The sequence below is a fragment of the Lactuca serriola genome, chromosome 6, assembly GCF_051521515.1.
Source record: "Lactuca serriola cultivar US96UC23 chromosome 6, Lser_US96UC23_V15, whole genome shotgun sequence".
Taxonomy (NCBI): Eukaryota; Viridiplantae; Streptophyta; class Magnoliopsida; order Asterales; family Asteraceae; genus Lactuca; species Lactuca serriola.
In genome coordinates this window covers 195,078,299-195,094,261 of record NC_136413.1, presented here as the reverse complement: position 1 = coordinate 195,094,261, position 15,963 = coordinate 195,078,299, and the positions used below count along the sequence as shown (strand labels likewise).

Genomic DNA, 15,963 nt, shown 5'->3' with positions numbered 1-15,963 from the left:
AGTAGTTTTCATTAACAAATTAAATAAAACACATCATAAATAATTAGATGTGGATTGATCATATAATTAGAAAAGTCGTAGCAAAACAAAAGTGTTTTTTATTATTGAATTTACTTTAGTTATTTTACATTTATTTTTAGTTGTTGGAATAATATGCAAAAAAAAAAATGTATTGTTGACTGGATGGAAACTTACGCGGTTGCATATTAAAAATCATTATAAATGAAATAATAATAATATTTATAATATATTTATTTTTTTATTAGAATAGTTAAATAACAAATTGCTTATTATTTATTAGTCAAAAAATAAAATAAATAGATAAATAGTTTATTTATTAAATTAAATAAAATCTTTAGTTAATTAAAATATCAAATTAATTAATAATGAGTGTTTGGCTTTCATGGTAAGAAAAATGGGCTTGAGAAACTCATCACTTAAGTAGTATTTAAAGGACAACAAGTCTAAATAGTTAAAACTTTAATTATTGTTATTTATTTATTTATTTATTTATTAATATTAATATTATTATTATTATTATTATTATTATTATTATTATTATTATTATTATGATGTGATAGGTGTCGTCCATACCTTATGGGTGTTGTTAGTGAAACACCCTTTTTTGGTTTTATCTATTAAAAACATTTAAATCACCTTTTAAAAGTAATAATATCATTTGTGGAAATCGATCCTAAAAATATTTAATGTCTTAAAAAAATAATTTTAGTTTCAAAAGGTTGTAGAAATATCACTTCATAACATTTTTTTTATCATAAAGATCTTTCATGTGAGGAAGCACTAAAGGAAGCATTAGAGCTTCACGAGAGCATTGTTGATTAAAAGCTTAAAAGCAGGATTTTTTTTAGCATAAAGATCTTTCAAGATATGAGGAAACATTAGAGCTTCATGAGAGCATTGTTGATTAAAGCTGGAGTTTGGATGGAAGATTTCTTAACCAAAGATTAAAATCCACGTCGCATGAAAAAAGCAAAAACACGATCGTGTAATTATCTCGAAGAATTTATGGATCACTATTTGTGTTGAAGACTCCTCGACAAGGTTACACGATCTAAAAACCATCCATGCAGTCCACGATAGAGTTACACGTTAGTGTTTACTTTTACACTATCATGTTTTTCTCCCAAGGTCTCAAAATAGCAACGTACTTCATTTATTCCAATCAGAACACACTTTGCATAAATTATAAATAGTTGGTTTTTTTTATGTATGTGTCAGTATAAATTTGAGTTTATCTACGTTTCGACGTATTTTTTTAAGTTTTCGTTATTATTTTTATGTATGTTCTCTACATATGAGTTGAGTTACATATAATACGTTTTTGAAATTTTAAACTTCCGTTCGTTACCTTAAAAAAATCATAGTTATTTTTATGTACATGTCGATATAAATTCGAGTTTTTTTACATTTCGACATGAATTTTGTATATATTTCTGTCTTTTATTTATTTATCTAAATTGAAGTGTCGAAACATTTTCTTTTGTCCCACTTTAGTCATTGCGTTTTGATTTTCATTTTTGGTCATTGTTTATTTATTTATTTTTATTTTTTATAGCATTGTCATTTTTGTAAATTTGTTTTATGTAACTTTCGGTATAGTTGCTACATGTTTTCTAAATACTCCGTAAATATTTAACACATGCAAACCATCATTCATCAAATACATTACCGTTGCCGCAACGTACTATGGACAAACACCTAATCATGTACTAAAACCTAGGGGTGTTTACGCTCCGGTTTTTTCAGATTTTATGTCAAACCGAAGCCAAACTATTAGTACGGTTTTTGTAAATCGAAAATCGAAGCAGAACCATTGAAAATTAAAACCGAATGAAACCGAACCGTTACTAACGACAACGGCGTAGCTAGGATTTTGTTTTAGGGTAGGCCAAATAATATAAAAAATATAAACGAGTGGTAAAATTCTTCAAACAATAACAAAATATAAGTATATATGTATTTTTACCTAAGTTGCATACGATGTTGTATTACATCATTAAAGTAATCTAAAATGGAGTCTAATCGACATAGGCAACTATATATTCTCTTCTATTAATTTCAAGTTTTGAATGGAATAAGCCATATAACAATCGTAATTCCTTTTATTTAACAAAAATATATATTATACATACCATATATATGTAACTTTAATTTTGTGTGGGTGGGCCAATGCTTACTCTTGTTCTATATTGGCTACGCCCCTGACTAACGGTTTGACTCCGGTTTACTTTCATGAAACATTTTAAGCTTATTTGAGTCGAGCTCATTATATAAATATTTGGGCGCAATTTTTTCAAAAAAAAAAAAAAAGCCTGTCAAACAAGGGTTGGTCTTCACTCACAACATAAAGATTGGGCTGCAATGTTTGTTTATCTTGATAATCATATATCTATAAATTAATATATAATAAAACTATATATAATTACATATAATAAAATTATATATATATATATATATATATATATATATATATATATATATCCTATGGTCCGGTCCAATTTTATACGGTTTGAAATTTTTTATGCCAAACCGTTCATCACGGTTTCGAAAATTTGAAGCCGCAAGCCAAATTGTAAATAAAATACAAACCGTGAAACCAAACTGATGCCGGATTTAACCGGTTTAGACTTCCAAAGTCCGACCAATCCGAACCTAAATCCAATTCCAATTAATGGAACCAAAGTAGAATACCTCGTTAAACTCTTTCACCATTTTACTTAAATATCAGCCCATCTTCACGCGCACACAAATTACCCATCTTTAAATTCATTACAATTTTGAATTTTAGCCCACCACTTTTCTTTGTTAACTTAATAGTACCATATAGACCTATACAAACCGGTTTTTTTCGAACTTGTTTTGTGTTTTTATATAGAAATACATAATACAACTTCAAACATAAAAACATAAAGCATCTAAATTATCAAACTAATACATCTTCACACATAAAGACATAAAATATAAAACATCGTCGTCATCTTAGTCTTTATTCCTAGTCGTAGTCATTGTTCTTTGGATTTATTCTTCATCCGCCATATCATCGTGCAATGCTCTCTCGTACTCGAGCTCTTGTAGGGTGAGGGACACCGACAATCCCATGGCTACTTCTTCGTCATGTACTTGTTGTTCAACATGCAACGGTTTGCCCTCTAGTAGTTCAACGTCTTGTATTCGTTCCACGCCATTGAGGTAACATTTCAAACAAATGCATATTTCCACCGACAAAGGGATGAGTTTTGTTCTTCTTGGTGGTAAAACCCTGCCATCGAGGTTTTTTGACGTTTGGTTAAGCTAAACTTGAGAGCTAAACATCTCATACATATATATACTATAAGGAATGGTTAATATGGACAAATAGGAGCCAAAATCGAGCCATACACACCCTCAAATGGCTATATAGCTGGTAGGAAAAAACAAAAAAAAAAAACGGCCATATCTTTCCTCGAAAAACCGGTTCATCAGACCGGTTCCAAACTGGGCCCAACGGTCAAATACTCGAATTGGTATGATCTGCCGGTTCGGTCTAGCGTGGGTTCGCTTAGAGGCTGGACCGGTTCAGTGGTTAACTGGTTTTCGGTTCCGATACCGGTTCGGGTCGTGAACCGGTTTTTTTTGCCCACGTCTAGCACCATACAATATATAAAAAAAACTTTTTTCTGCCCACGTACCTTTGAAAGAAGAAAACTCGGCGTATTTGGCCCATCAGTACCATAACCATTAAAATTCACCCAAACCAAATTCAAATCAGTGAATCCAAATCCAACAGTTACTATATGAAGCTTTAACCCAACAACTTCAAAAACTTTAAATCTTTGTAACACCTTCAAAGTTCAAACCCCTCGACATATTCCTTTAACCCACCAACATCACTATTATCATTTTTTTTCTTTTAGGATCAGAACTAAACAAACCAAATCCAGCAATCTCAACTTGTCATGACAACTAAAATTAGCAACCAACTTCCAAAAACCATTGCTATTCTTCACATTCACCTTACTAATTAACCAAAAAATTATGCTATTCTTTTTCATTTTTACCCTTTTGCAGTTTTCCAATTCCATGAAGCTCAACTCCAGAACCTTCTTCGGTTAGTTTGGACCGGGTTAATCATATTTTTTTTCATTAAAAATATAACTGAATTACTATTTGGATATTTGGGTTTCAGGTAATTGTATTTCGGGTCAGGTTGGGTATGTTGTAGAAATACTCGAGAATTTTTCCTCAGAACTAAAATCACGTTTTGGGATATATTTTCATGTCATATATATAAATCAATGCTAGATACATCTTTTTTGAATTTCATAAACATAATACTATCGCAACTTTGTCGAATACATATTATGATATTAATTAATGAAAGCCTTGTTGATATAAAAGTATTACATACCTTAATCTTTCTTCTACTCTAATAAATGAAAATCTTTTTGTCACATGTCACACTCTCATTGATTTGACCACATGTCATTTTGTGGTTATTTTCAATTAAATTTTTTCCACATGACATTTTGTGGTTTTTTTTTTTTTTTTTTTTTTTTTTTTTTTTTTTTTTCATTTTATCAAATTTCACCTAATATTTAAATTGTAATAATTATAATAAATATAACAATAAATACATATCAATTTCATTAATTGACTTTCTTTTTAATTTTAAAATTTCTAAATTAAAGCCTCATTAGTTTCCTTTGTTTATTTATCTAAATTATTTGTTTAAATTAAAAAAACATATTAATTTTAATAATTCCATATTTTTCTAATTTTTTTTTTTATAAATTCAAACTTTTAAATGTTTAGAATTTCATATTTAATTTTTTCTTTAAATGAATCAATGTAATACATGAGTTTTACATCTAGTACAAAATAAATGAATAGACTTAAGCCATGGGTCTATAATATGAAGAATCTTGAACGTTTATACCCTTTGCAATTGATACTTTCAGTTTTCTTGTGCCAGAAGTTGTGGAGTTACTCAATAGAGTTCAACGGGTCATGCATAGTTATATTATGACTCCAAGATCTATAGATGTTGTTTTTAAAAGAATTATTTTTGCCATCCAAAAAAGGGTTGTAACACAGCTTATTGCTCGGTTACCCGCAACGTCTATGTATATCTTTCTTATGAATTTGGTAATAAAAAAGACTATAGCATTTTTGGTTATGTAACGACTTCCTACAATAACTATCCATTCTGGAACTGTCTCTCGTTTCAGTGCATGATCAGTTGATATATATAATCTAATTCAAGAATAAATAAATATATGAAAACTCTTCATTTTTGGGTATACCCGAATTTAAGTTTGCTACCTTAGACCCGAACCAAAATTATCATGGTTAAACCAATTACCCTATATTGAGGACCAATTGTGAAATATCTATATACATAAAGGGGTAATAGCATAACACAGACATATGTACACCATTAGCTGGGTAGTTTGGTGGAGAGTTCCTCTGGTGTCTTTCTCTCTCCTCTTTCTTCGAAATTACATCACTTTCGCAATCTGAGAAAACCTATACAACATCCAGACCATAAAAAGCTCAATCAATACACGGCTGCTCATAATCTTTTGAAGAATTTCTTGTCATTGTTGCTTTATTTCGAGATTTATTTTCTAAGATCGAGAAAAAATGGACTCAGATTCATGGACTCGTCTCTCTACATCTAATTCTTCTTCAAGACGCGGAAGTTACCAATCTCGCTCAGGTTCGTCGTGTTTTCCAATCATCCTCTGTTTTCCTTGAAATTATTTGCAAAAACAGATTGAATTTCAGGAATATGCTTTTGAGTCGTTGGAATTTTGAGTTAATTTGTACTTAGTTAACATTATCGAAGCTTTTGAGTTACAATTGGTATTTTTCAATATGGATATAGAAACAAATTAATCGATGTATTTGCATATTTTAAATAAAAAAAAAATAAAATCATACATTCATACTTCAGTGAGCTATTATTCTTTTCGCATATTCGTTTTCAGAACTTTACCAAAAGGTGTACTTTATGGAACATGTTTATTATATTTCAGAATACTCTCATTGAATTTCTACCGAGTATAATAAATAAATAAACCTAACATCTATAGATGATGATGATGATGATAAAATAATAAAGCAACTTTCAGTGTTTTTAGAAGCTACTTTGGAAAAATATACTCTGAAACATTTTAACAGTTTGTTTTTAAAAACATTGAAAGTATAATACACAAATAAATGATAGTACATTGCTATTTCTTTTACAGAAACATTTCATCTTGTGGATGAATTTGAGGGTGATGAGGAGCCAAGGCCAGAGTTTTTGTGCCCATTTTGTGCAGAGGATTTCGACATTGTTGGTCTTTGTTGTCATATTGATGAAGAGCATACACTTGAAGCAAAAAATGGGGTATCACTTTTTCTTTCAAAAAATAAAAAAACTCTTTATTCCTTGTTATTTGCAATCATAAATGGTATATTGTCTATTTCAATGGAATATTTGCACTAATAAATTTTATTTTTAATACTGTAAATGCAGATATGCCCGGTGTGTGCTAAAAGGGTTGGTATGGATTTAGTTAGTCATATGACAATGCAACATGGGAGCCTTCTAAAGATATCCTTTTTTTTTAATCGAATTCCTTTCATATCTCTTTACTTTTTAATCACAATCGATACTCGTGACTCGTGAGTAGTTCTATATATCATTGAGGGTTAATTTTGTAAATATGTAGAAAATACATTGCTATTCCTTGACTAAAGATTACGTTCAACGCAAGAGAAGGTTTCGTAGAGGTGGGACCCACACCCACACAAACACCAACTCAACCCTTTCGATTTTAAAGAAAGAATTTCGGGAAGGAAATCTTCACTCTCTTTTTGGACTTCAGTCATCATCATCATCATCATCTGAGCCTGAACAATGGTTATCTTCTTTCATTTCCAACACACCATCATTACTTGATGTTGATCAACCACCACCACCACCACCACCAACTGCTCAACCTCATGCCGCCACGTCAGCAAAGTCAATGGCGGAAAACACCCACAAGGATTTGTTGCGAAGGTATCACCTATTATAGCATATCCTACTTTTGTGCTTAATACATAAAGTACAATTTAACAAAGAAACACTTTGTCTTTTTTTTTTTGGGTAACATACGCACTTTTGATTGTTTTAGGAGTAAACAGCAGCGGGGTCCACTTTCGGACAAGGATCAAGAGGAGAAGGCTAGGCGAAGTGAGTTTGTTCAAGGCCTACTGTTTTCTAGTTTCCTTGATGATGGTTTATAAGTAAGTTATCAGGGGTATTTTAGGAAAAAACAGACGAATTCTTAAAAAGTTAAAGCCTTGTAATGTATTTTAGATATAGGTTATATAAGTTTGCTTTAAATCGTTATGTGCAAACTTTTCTATTTCAGTTTAATAGAACATGACGACATGACCATGATATAACATGTTGCAATGTGTTTGACATATGTATTTGACATAGTTGGGCTAATGTCAATTGGATAATAACTCAAATTTTTTTGTCCCAATAAAAAAGATGATGGGTCAGGAAGTCACTCTTGATTTTTTAACTTTGAAAAAGACGAGAATGCCTCGTCGTTATCGAAAAAATATTATTTTATAAGGTATTAAAATAGATATCTTAAGTTGGTTATTAACAATATTTATACCCAAGTAATTATGAAATATAAAATCTTCAGTTGATGTCAAATTCAACTAATTGATATCCATGTAAACAATAACATGTTAAAAAAGTATTTTTATTTTATGTTATATTTTATAAATGAAAGTAAAAATAAAGCCATAAACTTTAGTATTAAAACTTAGAAAAAGAAACTAAATTAGACATTTTGTTAGTTCATTATTTTACAAAATTAACCTGACAAGAGTGGTGTCGAACATCATTTAACTCCAACACTTCAAATTATATATCAAACTTTTATATTTCTACAACTATTAAGCCTTTTAAAGTATCCACCACTAATCATAAATACGATGAGTGTCACCTCATCGTCACACAACCACATGTCACCTTATCATCACACAACCACATTCGGTTGAACTCACTATTCCATATATCCTTACTTTTTTAATCATTTAAAATGGAAGAGAGAGAGAGAGAGATGTGGTTATTTGTGCAGCACACTACAAATCATCATGACCACAACTAATCACAACCCATCGGGGTGGTGTTCACGGATCGTGGTTGTTGTCATGTACACCACGGAAGGGTCTGTGGTATGCAATGTCTTAAAAAACGGTTTTTTAATTGAACTGGTTTGGTGACCGGTTCCCGACGGTTGATTCAACCAAGAATTTTCTACATCCGACAGTTGTGTGCATTGACCTTTGAGTTATATACACTCTGAAAATATTTTATTATCTTTGGAAATATATTGTTCTTAATGGGCTAAGTAAAATCAAACTATATAAGTCCAATAAACCGGTTCTATTAACCGTTTTTGAATAAACCGTTAAAGCTGGTCCTTATTGAACTGCTCTTGTCTCGGGTTTAATGTTCAACCGGGTTTTTAAGACATTGGTGGTATTTACTCCAAATGACTTATACTTTTTGATCATTAATGGTGTCTATTGTTCTTTTTGTAACCTACTTTTTGAATGAACTTAAATATAAATATAACTAGTAAAACTTTCTATTCTCAATATATAACTAAAAATGGGATAAATATTTATTTATTGCAAAAGCATTTCAGTTCTCTAAAATTATTTAACAAAATGGTTTTTAAAACAAAACATACAACCATATTTACTGTAGGGAAATTTTGGCTAAATGCTTATTTATGCAAAACAATATTTCAATCTTCTAACAAGCTTATAACTTACACAAATCATAAATCTCAATTAGTTTCTATTTTAGAAAAAAAAAACACATTAGTTACAATCAAGTCTGTACAAGCCTCTAGCAAACCAAATACAAAAAGTTTCATCATTCAACGAAACCTTAACAAAAACAAGAAATCTAGTATAACATTCAAAATTACCATATCAATCAATTTATACGGTTTTTTAGTGGTTTTTAAAAAACTCGTAATCGGGATGATATACATCCAAATTTCGGAGCCAATTCTCGGTTGAGTGAATGAGTGAGTTGATTTTCTCAGTCCCGTGGGCCCCATTTATGGTCCAGTCAGAATTCTTGAACTTGTAGACAGAGAGCCCAAAAATCGGTAACGAAAGCTGACATGGCATTTGGCCTTCATGAACCTGCCTAGCTGTCAATGAACCGTTTGTACCTGAATAGTCAATCACAACATTTCAACATAGTAAGTAAAACTTTGTTTTTTGTAATAAACATAAACGTGTACGGAGGGTAAAAGAGGAATTTTACTTTTTAATGGTGTTGACAAGGAATGGTAAGTCAAGAAACTTGTATCCACATTTTGGAGAGATGGACCCACGGGTATTCTATATATTGGATACCTACAAAATAAAATTCAAATTAATGAATTATATAACTCTAAAAAGACACGTCATCTATATGCCATGAAATTTATAGAGTTTTAACCAAACAGAAAAAAATAGAAATTAAAAATGATAAAAGAATTTTACCAAGCAACAGAAAGCCAACTTGACTGAGTTAGATCACAGCTCCTGTATGTATTTAGTTCTGGAAATATGGATTCAAGATCTGATATCTGTAAAACCAAACCCAAAACATTTTGTAAGTCAACAAAAAGTCAACCATCTTATTGCATATTTTTTTGGTCATAAATGAAATGTTGTTGCATAAAATGCGCATTTACATGTTAATTGATATTTAATGATAGTAAAAGGAATAAAATTGTGTAGTACTACTTCACTATTTTGTAACGTAAAAGGAATAAAAAAAAAATTGTTATTTTAATGACAATTAAAGGAAAATTGGTAAATCTTAAATTAAGGGCAAATTGGTAATTTCAATTTTGCATGGTTGAAAGACTCGCCTTGGTTGCTAAAGGAGCACGTTGAAAGGGTGATGCGCGTTCAAAATATTCAAACAAATCATCTCTAAGCATGAGTTTATTCAAACTCCGGGCAGCAGAATCAACATTTTCAGCTGCCCGGGGTCCTCGGGCAGCCGCTTCATAGCTCTCATCACTGCTAGTTGTTCTAGATGACTCACAGTCACTATCCTCACCTGGTCGTCTGTAAATATTAAATAAAACAAAATGTCAAAATTTAAAAACTAAATTAGAAATAAAGTGAAAGCACATTGCCATTGATGTACCTTATGGTGGTTGTAGATGATGCAGGATCAACATACAGTTGAATGGCTGATAAAGATGGTGCATAGTATTGAACAACAGAGTCTTGTTCATTTAACAAAAGAGGAACTCCAACTCCATATGCACTCCATTCCTTAAAAGATTCCCAAAGATCACCAAGCAAAAAGTATGGGTGATAATCATCTTCATCATTCCTCCATCCCTTCATGCTGCTCTACATATCTCAAAATCACCATAAATCAACACCAAAAAAATAGAAAATGATCTTACTAAAAAGATATAATACTCTTTCAATCTTTTTCCCTAATCAATAGCGTAGAAAACAAGTAAGAATTTCATATGTCTTAATTCACAGTTTTGGAAAGGACACCAAGAACAATGGACTTGTTGAATTTGAAAAGGGTTTACACAGATTCACAAAAAGTGAAAACAGAACACGTAATTCCATTACAGAAAATGCATATTTGGTTGATTAATGATTACCATTTACGCATATAGTATAACATCAAGAAATGGTACAAGAAATGGCGATTTAGTGATTCGGATGCTTACAATTACCTTAGGGAAATGCTGGGCAGTAACAATTGGTGTAGTATGCTTCATGAATCGGTCCAAATTAGTCATCGGTAGAGTACTATTACTACCCCGACTCACCGAAGACTCCGATTTCTCCTTCTTCGCTTGATGTTTTGGGTGTTCTGCTTGCTGTTCCTGCTGCCGCTGCTGTTGCTGTTGCTGTTGCTGATTGTACCTTCTCATCGCAGGCGGGCTGTAAAATCTGTCCTTCCGTAGCCTACTCCGACTCGAATTCGACATATCCGCAAATTATAACTAGAACACAGAAACTTGAAAGGTTTTCGAAATGATGATCACCAGAGCCAATACAGAATATATATAGGTATATGCGTTTATGTATGAAATGATTATATGTATGTATGTATGAAAGGTTTTTGGATGAAATTGATAGAGCTTTCTTTACTTGAATTGAAGATGTTTCGAAGTAATGGAAGTCAGCAAGGTTTATACCGAGATCGAAGTTTTATGAAACTCTATTGTTAGGGTTTTTGAAAGAGAGATTTGGGTCTTTAGGCTGCTTCAAATTTTGGACAAAGCAATTTACAAAAATGGTCCCTTGGCTATTTCTCTACACACAAGTTTCAACTTAAAAAGAATAGTACGTGACTTTGTTAAGGTGTTTGGTGTATGGAGAAAGAGGAAACAAAACCGATTAAACATTAACTTCACATGGAAAAGAGCATCGGAAAAGGACTTTCATAGATTATGATCAACTTTTTCAACTTACTATTTGATTTACTTCTTATCGGGTCTGGTAAGAGGTTACCTCTTACTCGGTCCAATAAGTGAGTTTGATATCGACACTCTTACCTTCTTACTTGGTCCTAATGCCTGTTACTGGGTCCTTCTAAAAAAGATGTTGACAGAAGACTAAAACCTTTATTTCCTTTTCTAACCCTTTCTACGCCTTCAGTTGTTTTGTCACTTAAAGGAGACGAGCATCATCGCCATTTATCTGTTGGGAAATTTAGGGTTTGTGGTGGAGATCTGGATACGAACTTGGATCGTGATATCACTTTCCGAACTGATATTTCTACCCTATGCCTGGGTTACAAGAAATTCAGCCTAGGATAATCCAAGTGGACACTTACGTTTCTAGGCACAGAAAACATAAACTAATATGCTAAAGGATTCTGTGAATGTGTGATGAAAAACGAGAGCTAAAGAACGTCCCCCTTCTGGAAAGGAAGAGTTGTTTATATATTAAACATGATTAGGGTTTCATTAGGGTTGGGGGCCGTTATTAGTTGCTTTGGAAGCAAGTAATATTAATCCGGATTAGGGTTACCAAAACTAACGAGTTTCGTTAGTTTTACCATAATCACCCTCAAGAAATTGAGTTTTCCATTGTGTTCCCACATGCAAAATTCTGCCCCTTGGACCCCGCTAGGGGCGTTGCCCTTGGACCCCCGACTAGTCGTTGAATCGACTTCTGACTCGACCTTATACATGCGTGCACTCCGCACAACCCCGTACATATATTAGAGTACAAATCATGAAGCCCCTTAGCTCACATGTTAGTTCCAATTACTTAAAATGACATGATGACACTAAAATCACCAACATTATCAGCCGCACTTCGTCCTCCACCCTCTGCCAGTAAGTTCCTCCGATACTCGTCCACTTGCGTCGACCTTCACACTCTATAACTCCCATGGTAAGCATTTTCTTTTGTGTTTTTTTCTTCTTCTGAAATTATATGCAAACATGGTTGAATCGATTACAACAATATAAGCAACGAAGTCATCTGAATCGGCTTCAATTATAGTAGCACATATATAGTCGTTTCGTTCCTCATTCTCTTTGTCATCCGATTTCCATTACAAACTTGTTTTTTTTGAAAAACTTTGTGCATATCAACTTTTTGATGGAATGTTCGAATGAAATCCATTTGTAATTGTTGTTTGTGTTTGCTATGTGGTAGAATGTGGACGTTTTTTTTTCTGGTGGTTTTATGTTTTACAACATGTACCGGAAGGCATGGTGTTGGTTGTTGTTTTTAGGTGGTGTTTTGCTTTGTTTCCAGGGTGTTTTTGCTTGGTTCTCCTTGGTTGCTGCTTACATGTGTGTTTGTCTACGAGCATAAATGGATTTTATTTGTATACATGTGATGTTATTTTTTGAACTTTCTTAAGACCATACTTGTAAACATATGCAAGACAAGTCACAAGATGGTAAAATCAAATATAAGCATTTATAAACATATATGAATTGAGTTGCTCCTTATACAAAACTAAAAAAGTTCAACTCTTGTTTTTACTTAATTCTTTTTCAAAATAAACAAGATCCATGAAGAAAAAAAAACAAATATATAGAATGTTAAAATAATTCTATTAATACAAATACTTGGTAATTTGTATTTGAACATTATGAAGATAGAATGTGCTCATATTTGTTTATTGATGTGTGGAAAATTTTAGAGTCTTGATTTGCTTCTTGATACCATTTGTACACTTGATTTCTAGTTTTTGGATAATTAATGGAAGAGTTTGAGGAAGTATAATATCTCTATTTATCTATTTATAGATTGAGGATACAAGAAACCAGTTGGAAGAAGTTGTACCGAAGGCCAACCATAGATGAATTTGGTCACAAAGAATATTCGAAAGAAGTTTATACACAAGAAGCTTGATTGGAAAAACAAGGAGAAATAGTAAAATCTATTCAAGAATCATCAAGTTATAATTTTTTAGAGTTCTTGGTACTGTTTTTTGAAGTAGTTGGGAAATTAGATCTTATCTTTCATCTCTACAATCATTGTTGTTTTTAGTCTTTGTAATTATTTATATTTAATTTAGATTTTGTATGTATTTTGTATATTTTGTATACTTCATATAACTATTCATCAATGTCTTCAAATATTTTATCAAACATATACATTTTATTCAACACAAAACAATTAAGAAGAGTAAACTAATCATTGTTAGTAGTCAGCATAGTCAGTCAGATGCGTAATTAAATGCGTAATCAAAAACATGTTTCAGTCAGATGCATTCAAACAACATGATTTCAGTTAGATGCAATCAGAGCTTCAAACCCAGTCAGGTCCTAACTAAGTCAGCAATTATCAAAAAACCTCTTAGCGTTTCACCCATACATGAAACACAAGTTAACAAAGTCTAAACCTAAACCAACAAACTCAACACGAAATGAACAAATTTGGTAACCGATTTCAATTTACAAAATAAATGGATTGACATGACACAACACGAAAGCTAATCATATAATGTTAGGGTCAATGGTTATCATTTTATTTATTTAATGTTTTCCAGGTCAATATGGTAAAAATAATTACATAAAATTAAACATATATTAGTTACTTATTATAATTTTAAGCAAATGATTATCAAATTATATGGTTTCAGTTATGATTTTAAAGTCACAATAATCAATTAGAAAATATGAATCCAACTACATCTCAAGTGTTCAAATCAATTATGTTTGTCTCTCAGATGACTGATTGAATGTAATACGATGGTATAAAAGGGAACTACATGCAAAATAAAGAATAGTAGTACACAATATCAAAGGTGTTTTGTTCTACACTTTCAATAAACTCGTCATTTTGGTTATCTTATTCATAAGTTATATATATATATATATATATATATATATATATATATATATATATATATATATATATATATATATATATATATATATATATATATATATATATATATATATAGGGTTAGGTTCATGTGAGACGGCCTAATTTTGTGAGACCGTGAGACGCATTTTTTTTATTTATTTTTTATTTTTTTACTTAATTCAAGTTCCGAAAATAATATTTAAAAAAAGAATTTTTTGATTTTTCCATTTATTTTTCATTTTAAAATTATTTTTAGAATATATACAGTGTAATATTCTATTTAGAATATTTCACGTATTTTTTAAAAAAAATGGGATTTTTTAATTTTTTTTAGTTAATTCAAGTTCCGAAAATAATATTTAAAAAATGAATTTTTAGATTTTTCTATTTATTTTGCATTTTAAAATTATTTTTTAGAATATGTCAGTGTAATATTCTATTTAGAATATTTCATGTATTTTAAAAAAGAAAACGGGATTTTTTTTATTTCTTTTTAGTTAATTCAAGTTCCAAAATAATATTTAAAAAAAGAATTTTTGGATTTTTCCATTTATTTTGCATTTTAAAATTATTTTTAGATTTGGTCTCACAGTCTCACAAAATAATATTTAAAAGAAGTACTATGATTTTTATAAAGCATAAACTAAATCGGTCTTTTCTGGCCGTAAAAATGGGGATGTCACAGTCCTAACCCAGTAAGGCACAACATAATATATCATATATCATAAAGACAAGATGCATAATATCACATAACTAAATATAAGCACATAGGACCCTTCGGTCGATAACTCAAATAAGACCCTCTGGTCACTCAATATTACCACTCAGGTAAGTATAGTGAGAAGACTTACCTTGAAGTATGCAAGTAGATATAGTACCCCATGAACACCTAGACTTCGCCTACAATATAATTATCTCTAATAAGCAAAACGAAATAACCAATCCGAGATGCTAAGCTAACTCCTCCACTAAATCTCAAAAAGGATGAAAAGACCATTTTACCCCTCCATGGTCTCCAAGGTCCACCGTTGATCAAACCCTAAAAGTCAACAAAAGTCAACGCTCAAGTCAACAGTCCATGTTGACTAAACTCGCCGAGTGCATCTATGCAACTCGTCAAGTTCCTTCGCTTCCTCTGAAGTATTGGGAAAATCCAACTGAACTCATCGAGTTGTCTCATCAACTCGCCGAGTTGTAGCGTGTCCAGTCTATCGGGGAAAACCCTAACTGACTCGTCGAGTTGGCTCATGCACTCGCCGAGTCCTTCTAGACCAATTCTCATCCAGGCGATTCCAGGCAGAAATAATGTCTCAAACTCTAGATCTAGCCTCCCAAGGCTGAATTACCATGTAAAGCTGCAAGCTTTACGTCCATGCATGGCATCTTGGGATCGAAATGTCATAATAAGCTCCATATGGGGTTTAATGCATTAAGAGCTTGTCACTAGCTTGATAAAGTTTGGATCTTTGGGATCAAGGGACTACATATGGTCCAGATCTGAAGTCTCAACTCCATGACAAGCTCAAAACACTCTAGAACTTAAAGAAGGATGGGATAACGGCCCTAAACTCCCTA

The 15,963-nt window shown here is 31.6% G+C and overlaps 2 protein-coding genes across 3 annotated transcripts; one reads left to right on the top strand and one right to left on the bottom strand.

Moving 5' to 3' along the window:
• The first annotated feature begins 5,436 nt into the window (after positions 1-5,436).
• LOC145057708 (protein DEHYDRATION-INDUCED 19-like) lies at positions 5,437-7,440 on the top strand. Its single transcript, XM_079005583.1, has 5 exons — positions 5,437-5,719; positions 6,252-6,394; positions 6,524-6,601; positions 6,753-7,051; positions 7,167-7,440. Exons 1-5 carry the CDS (start codon positions 5,644-5,646, stop codon positions 7,276-7,278), a joined length of 708 nt encoding a protein of 235 aa, XP_078861709.1. The 5' UTR covers positions 5,437-5,643; the 3' UTR covers positions 7,279-7,440.
• Positions 7,441-8,846: 1,406 nt separating this feature from the next.
• On the bottom strand, positions 8,847-11,323 carry LOC145057706 (uncharacterized). 2 transcript variants are annotated; one of them, XM_079005581.1, is made up of 6 exons: positions 10,773-11,323; positions 10,223-10,434; positions 9,939-10,140; positions 9,565-9,650; positions 9,344-9,435; positions 8,847-9,248 (listed from the first exon to the last, which is right to left on the bottom strand). In XM_079005581.1, exons 1-6 carry the CDS (start codon positions 11,034-11,036, stop codon positions 9,022-9,024), a joined length of 1,083 nt encoding a protein of 360 aa, XP_078861707.1. In that variant the 5' UTR covers positions 11,037-11,323; the 3' UTR covers positions 8,847-9,021. The 2 variants fall into 2 exon arrangements, with proteins under 2 accessions (XP_078861707.1, XP_078861708.1); XM_079005582.1 differs by having other exon boundaries at positions 10,779-11,320.
• Positions 11,324-15,963: the final 4,640 nt, after the last annotated feature.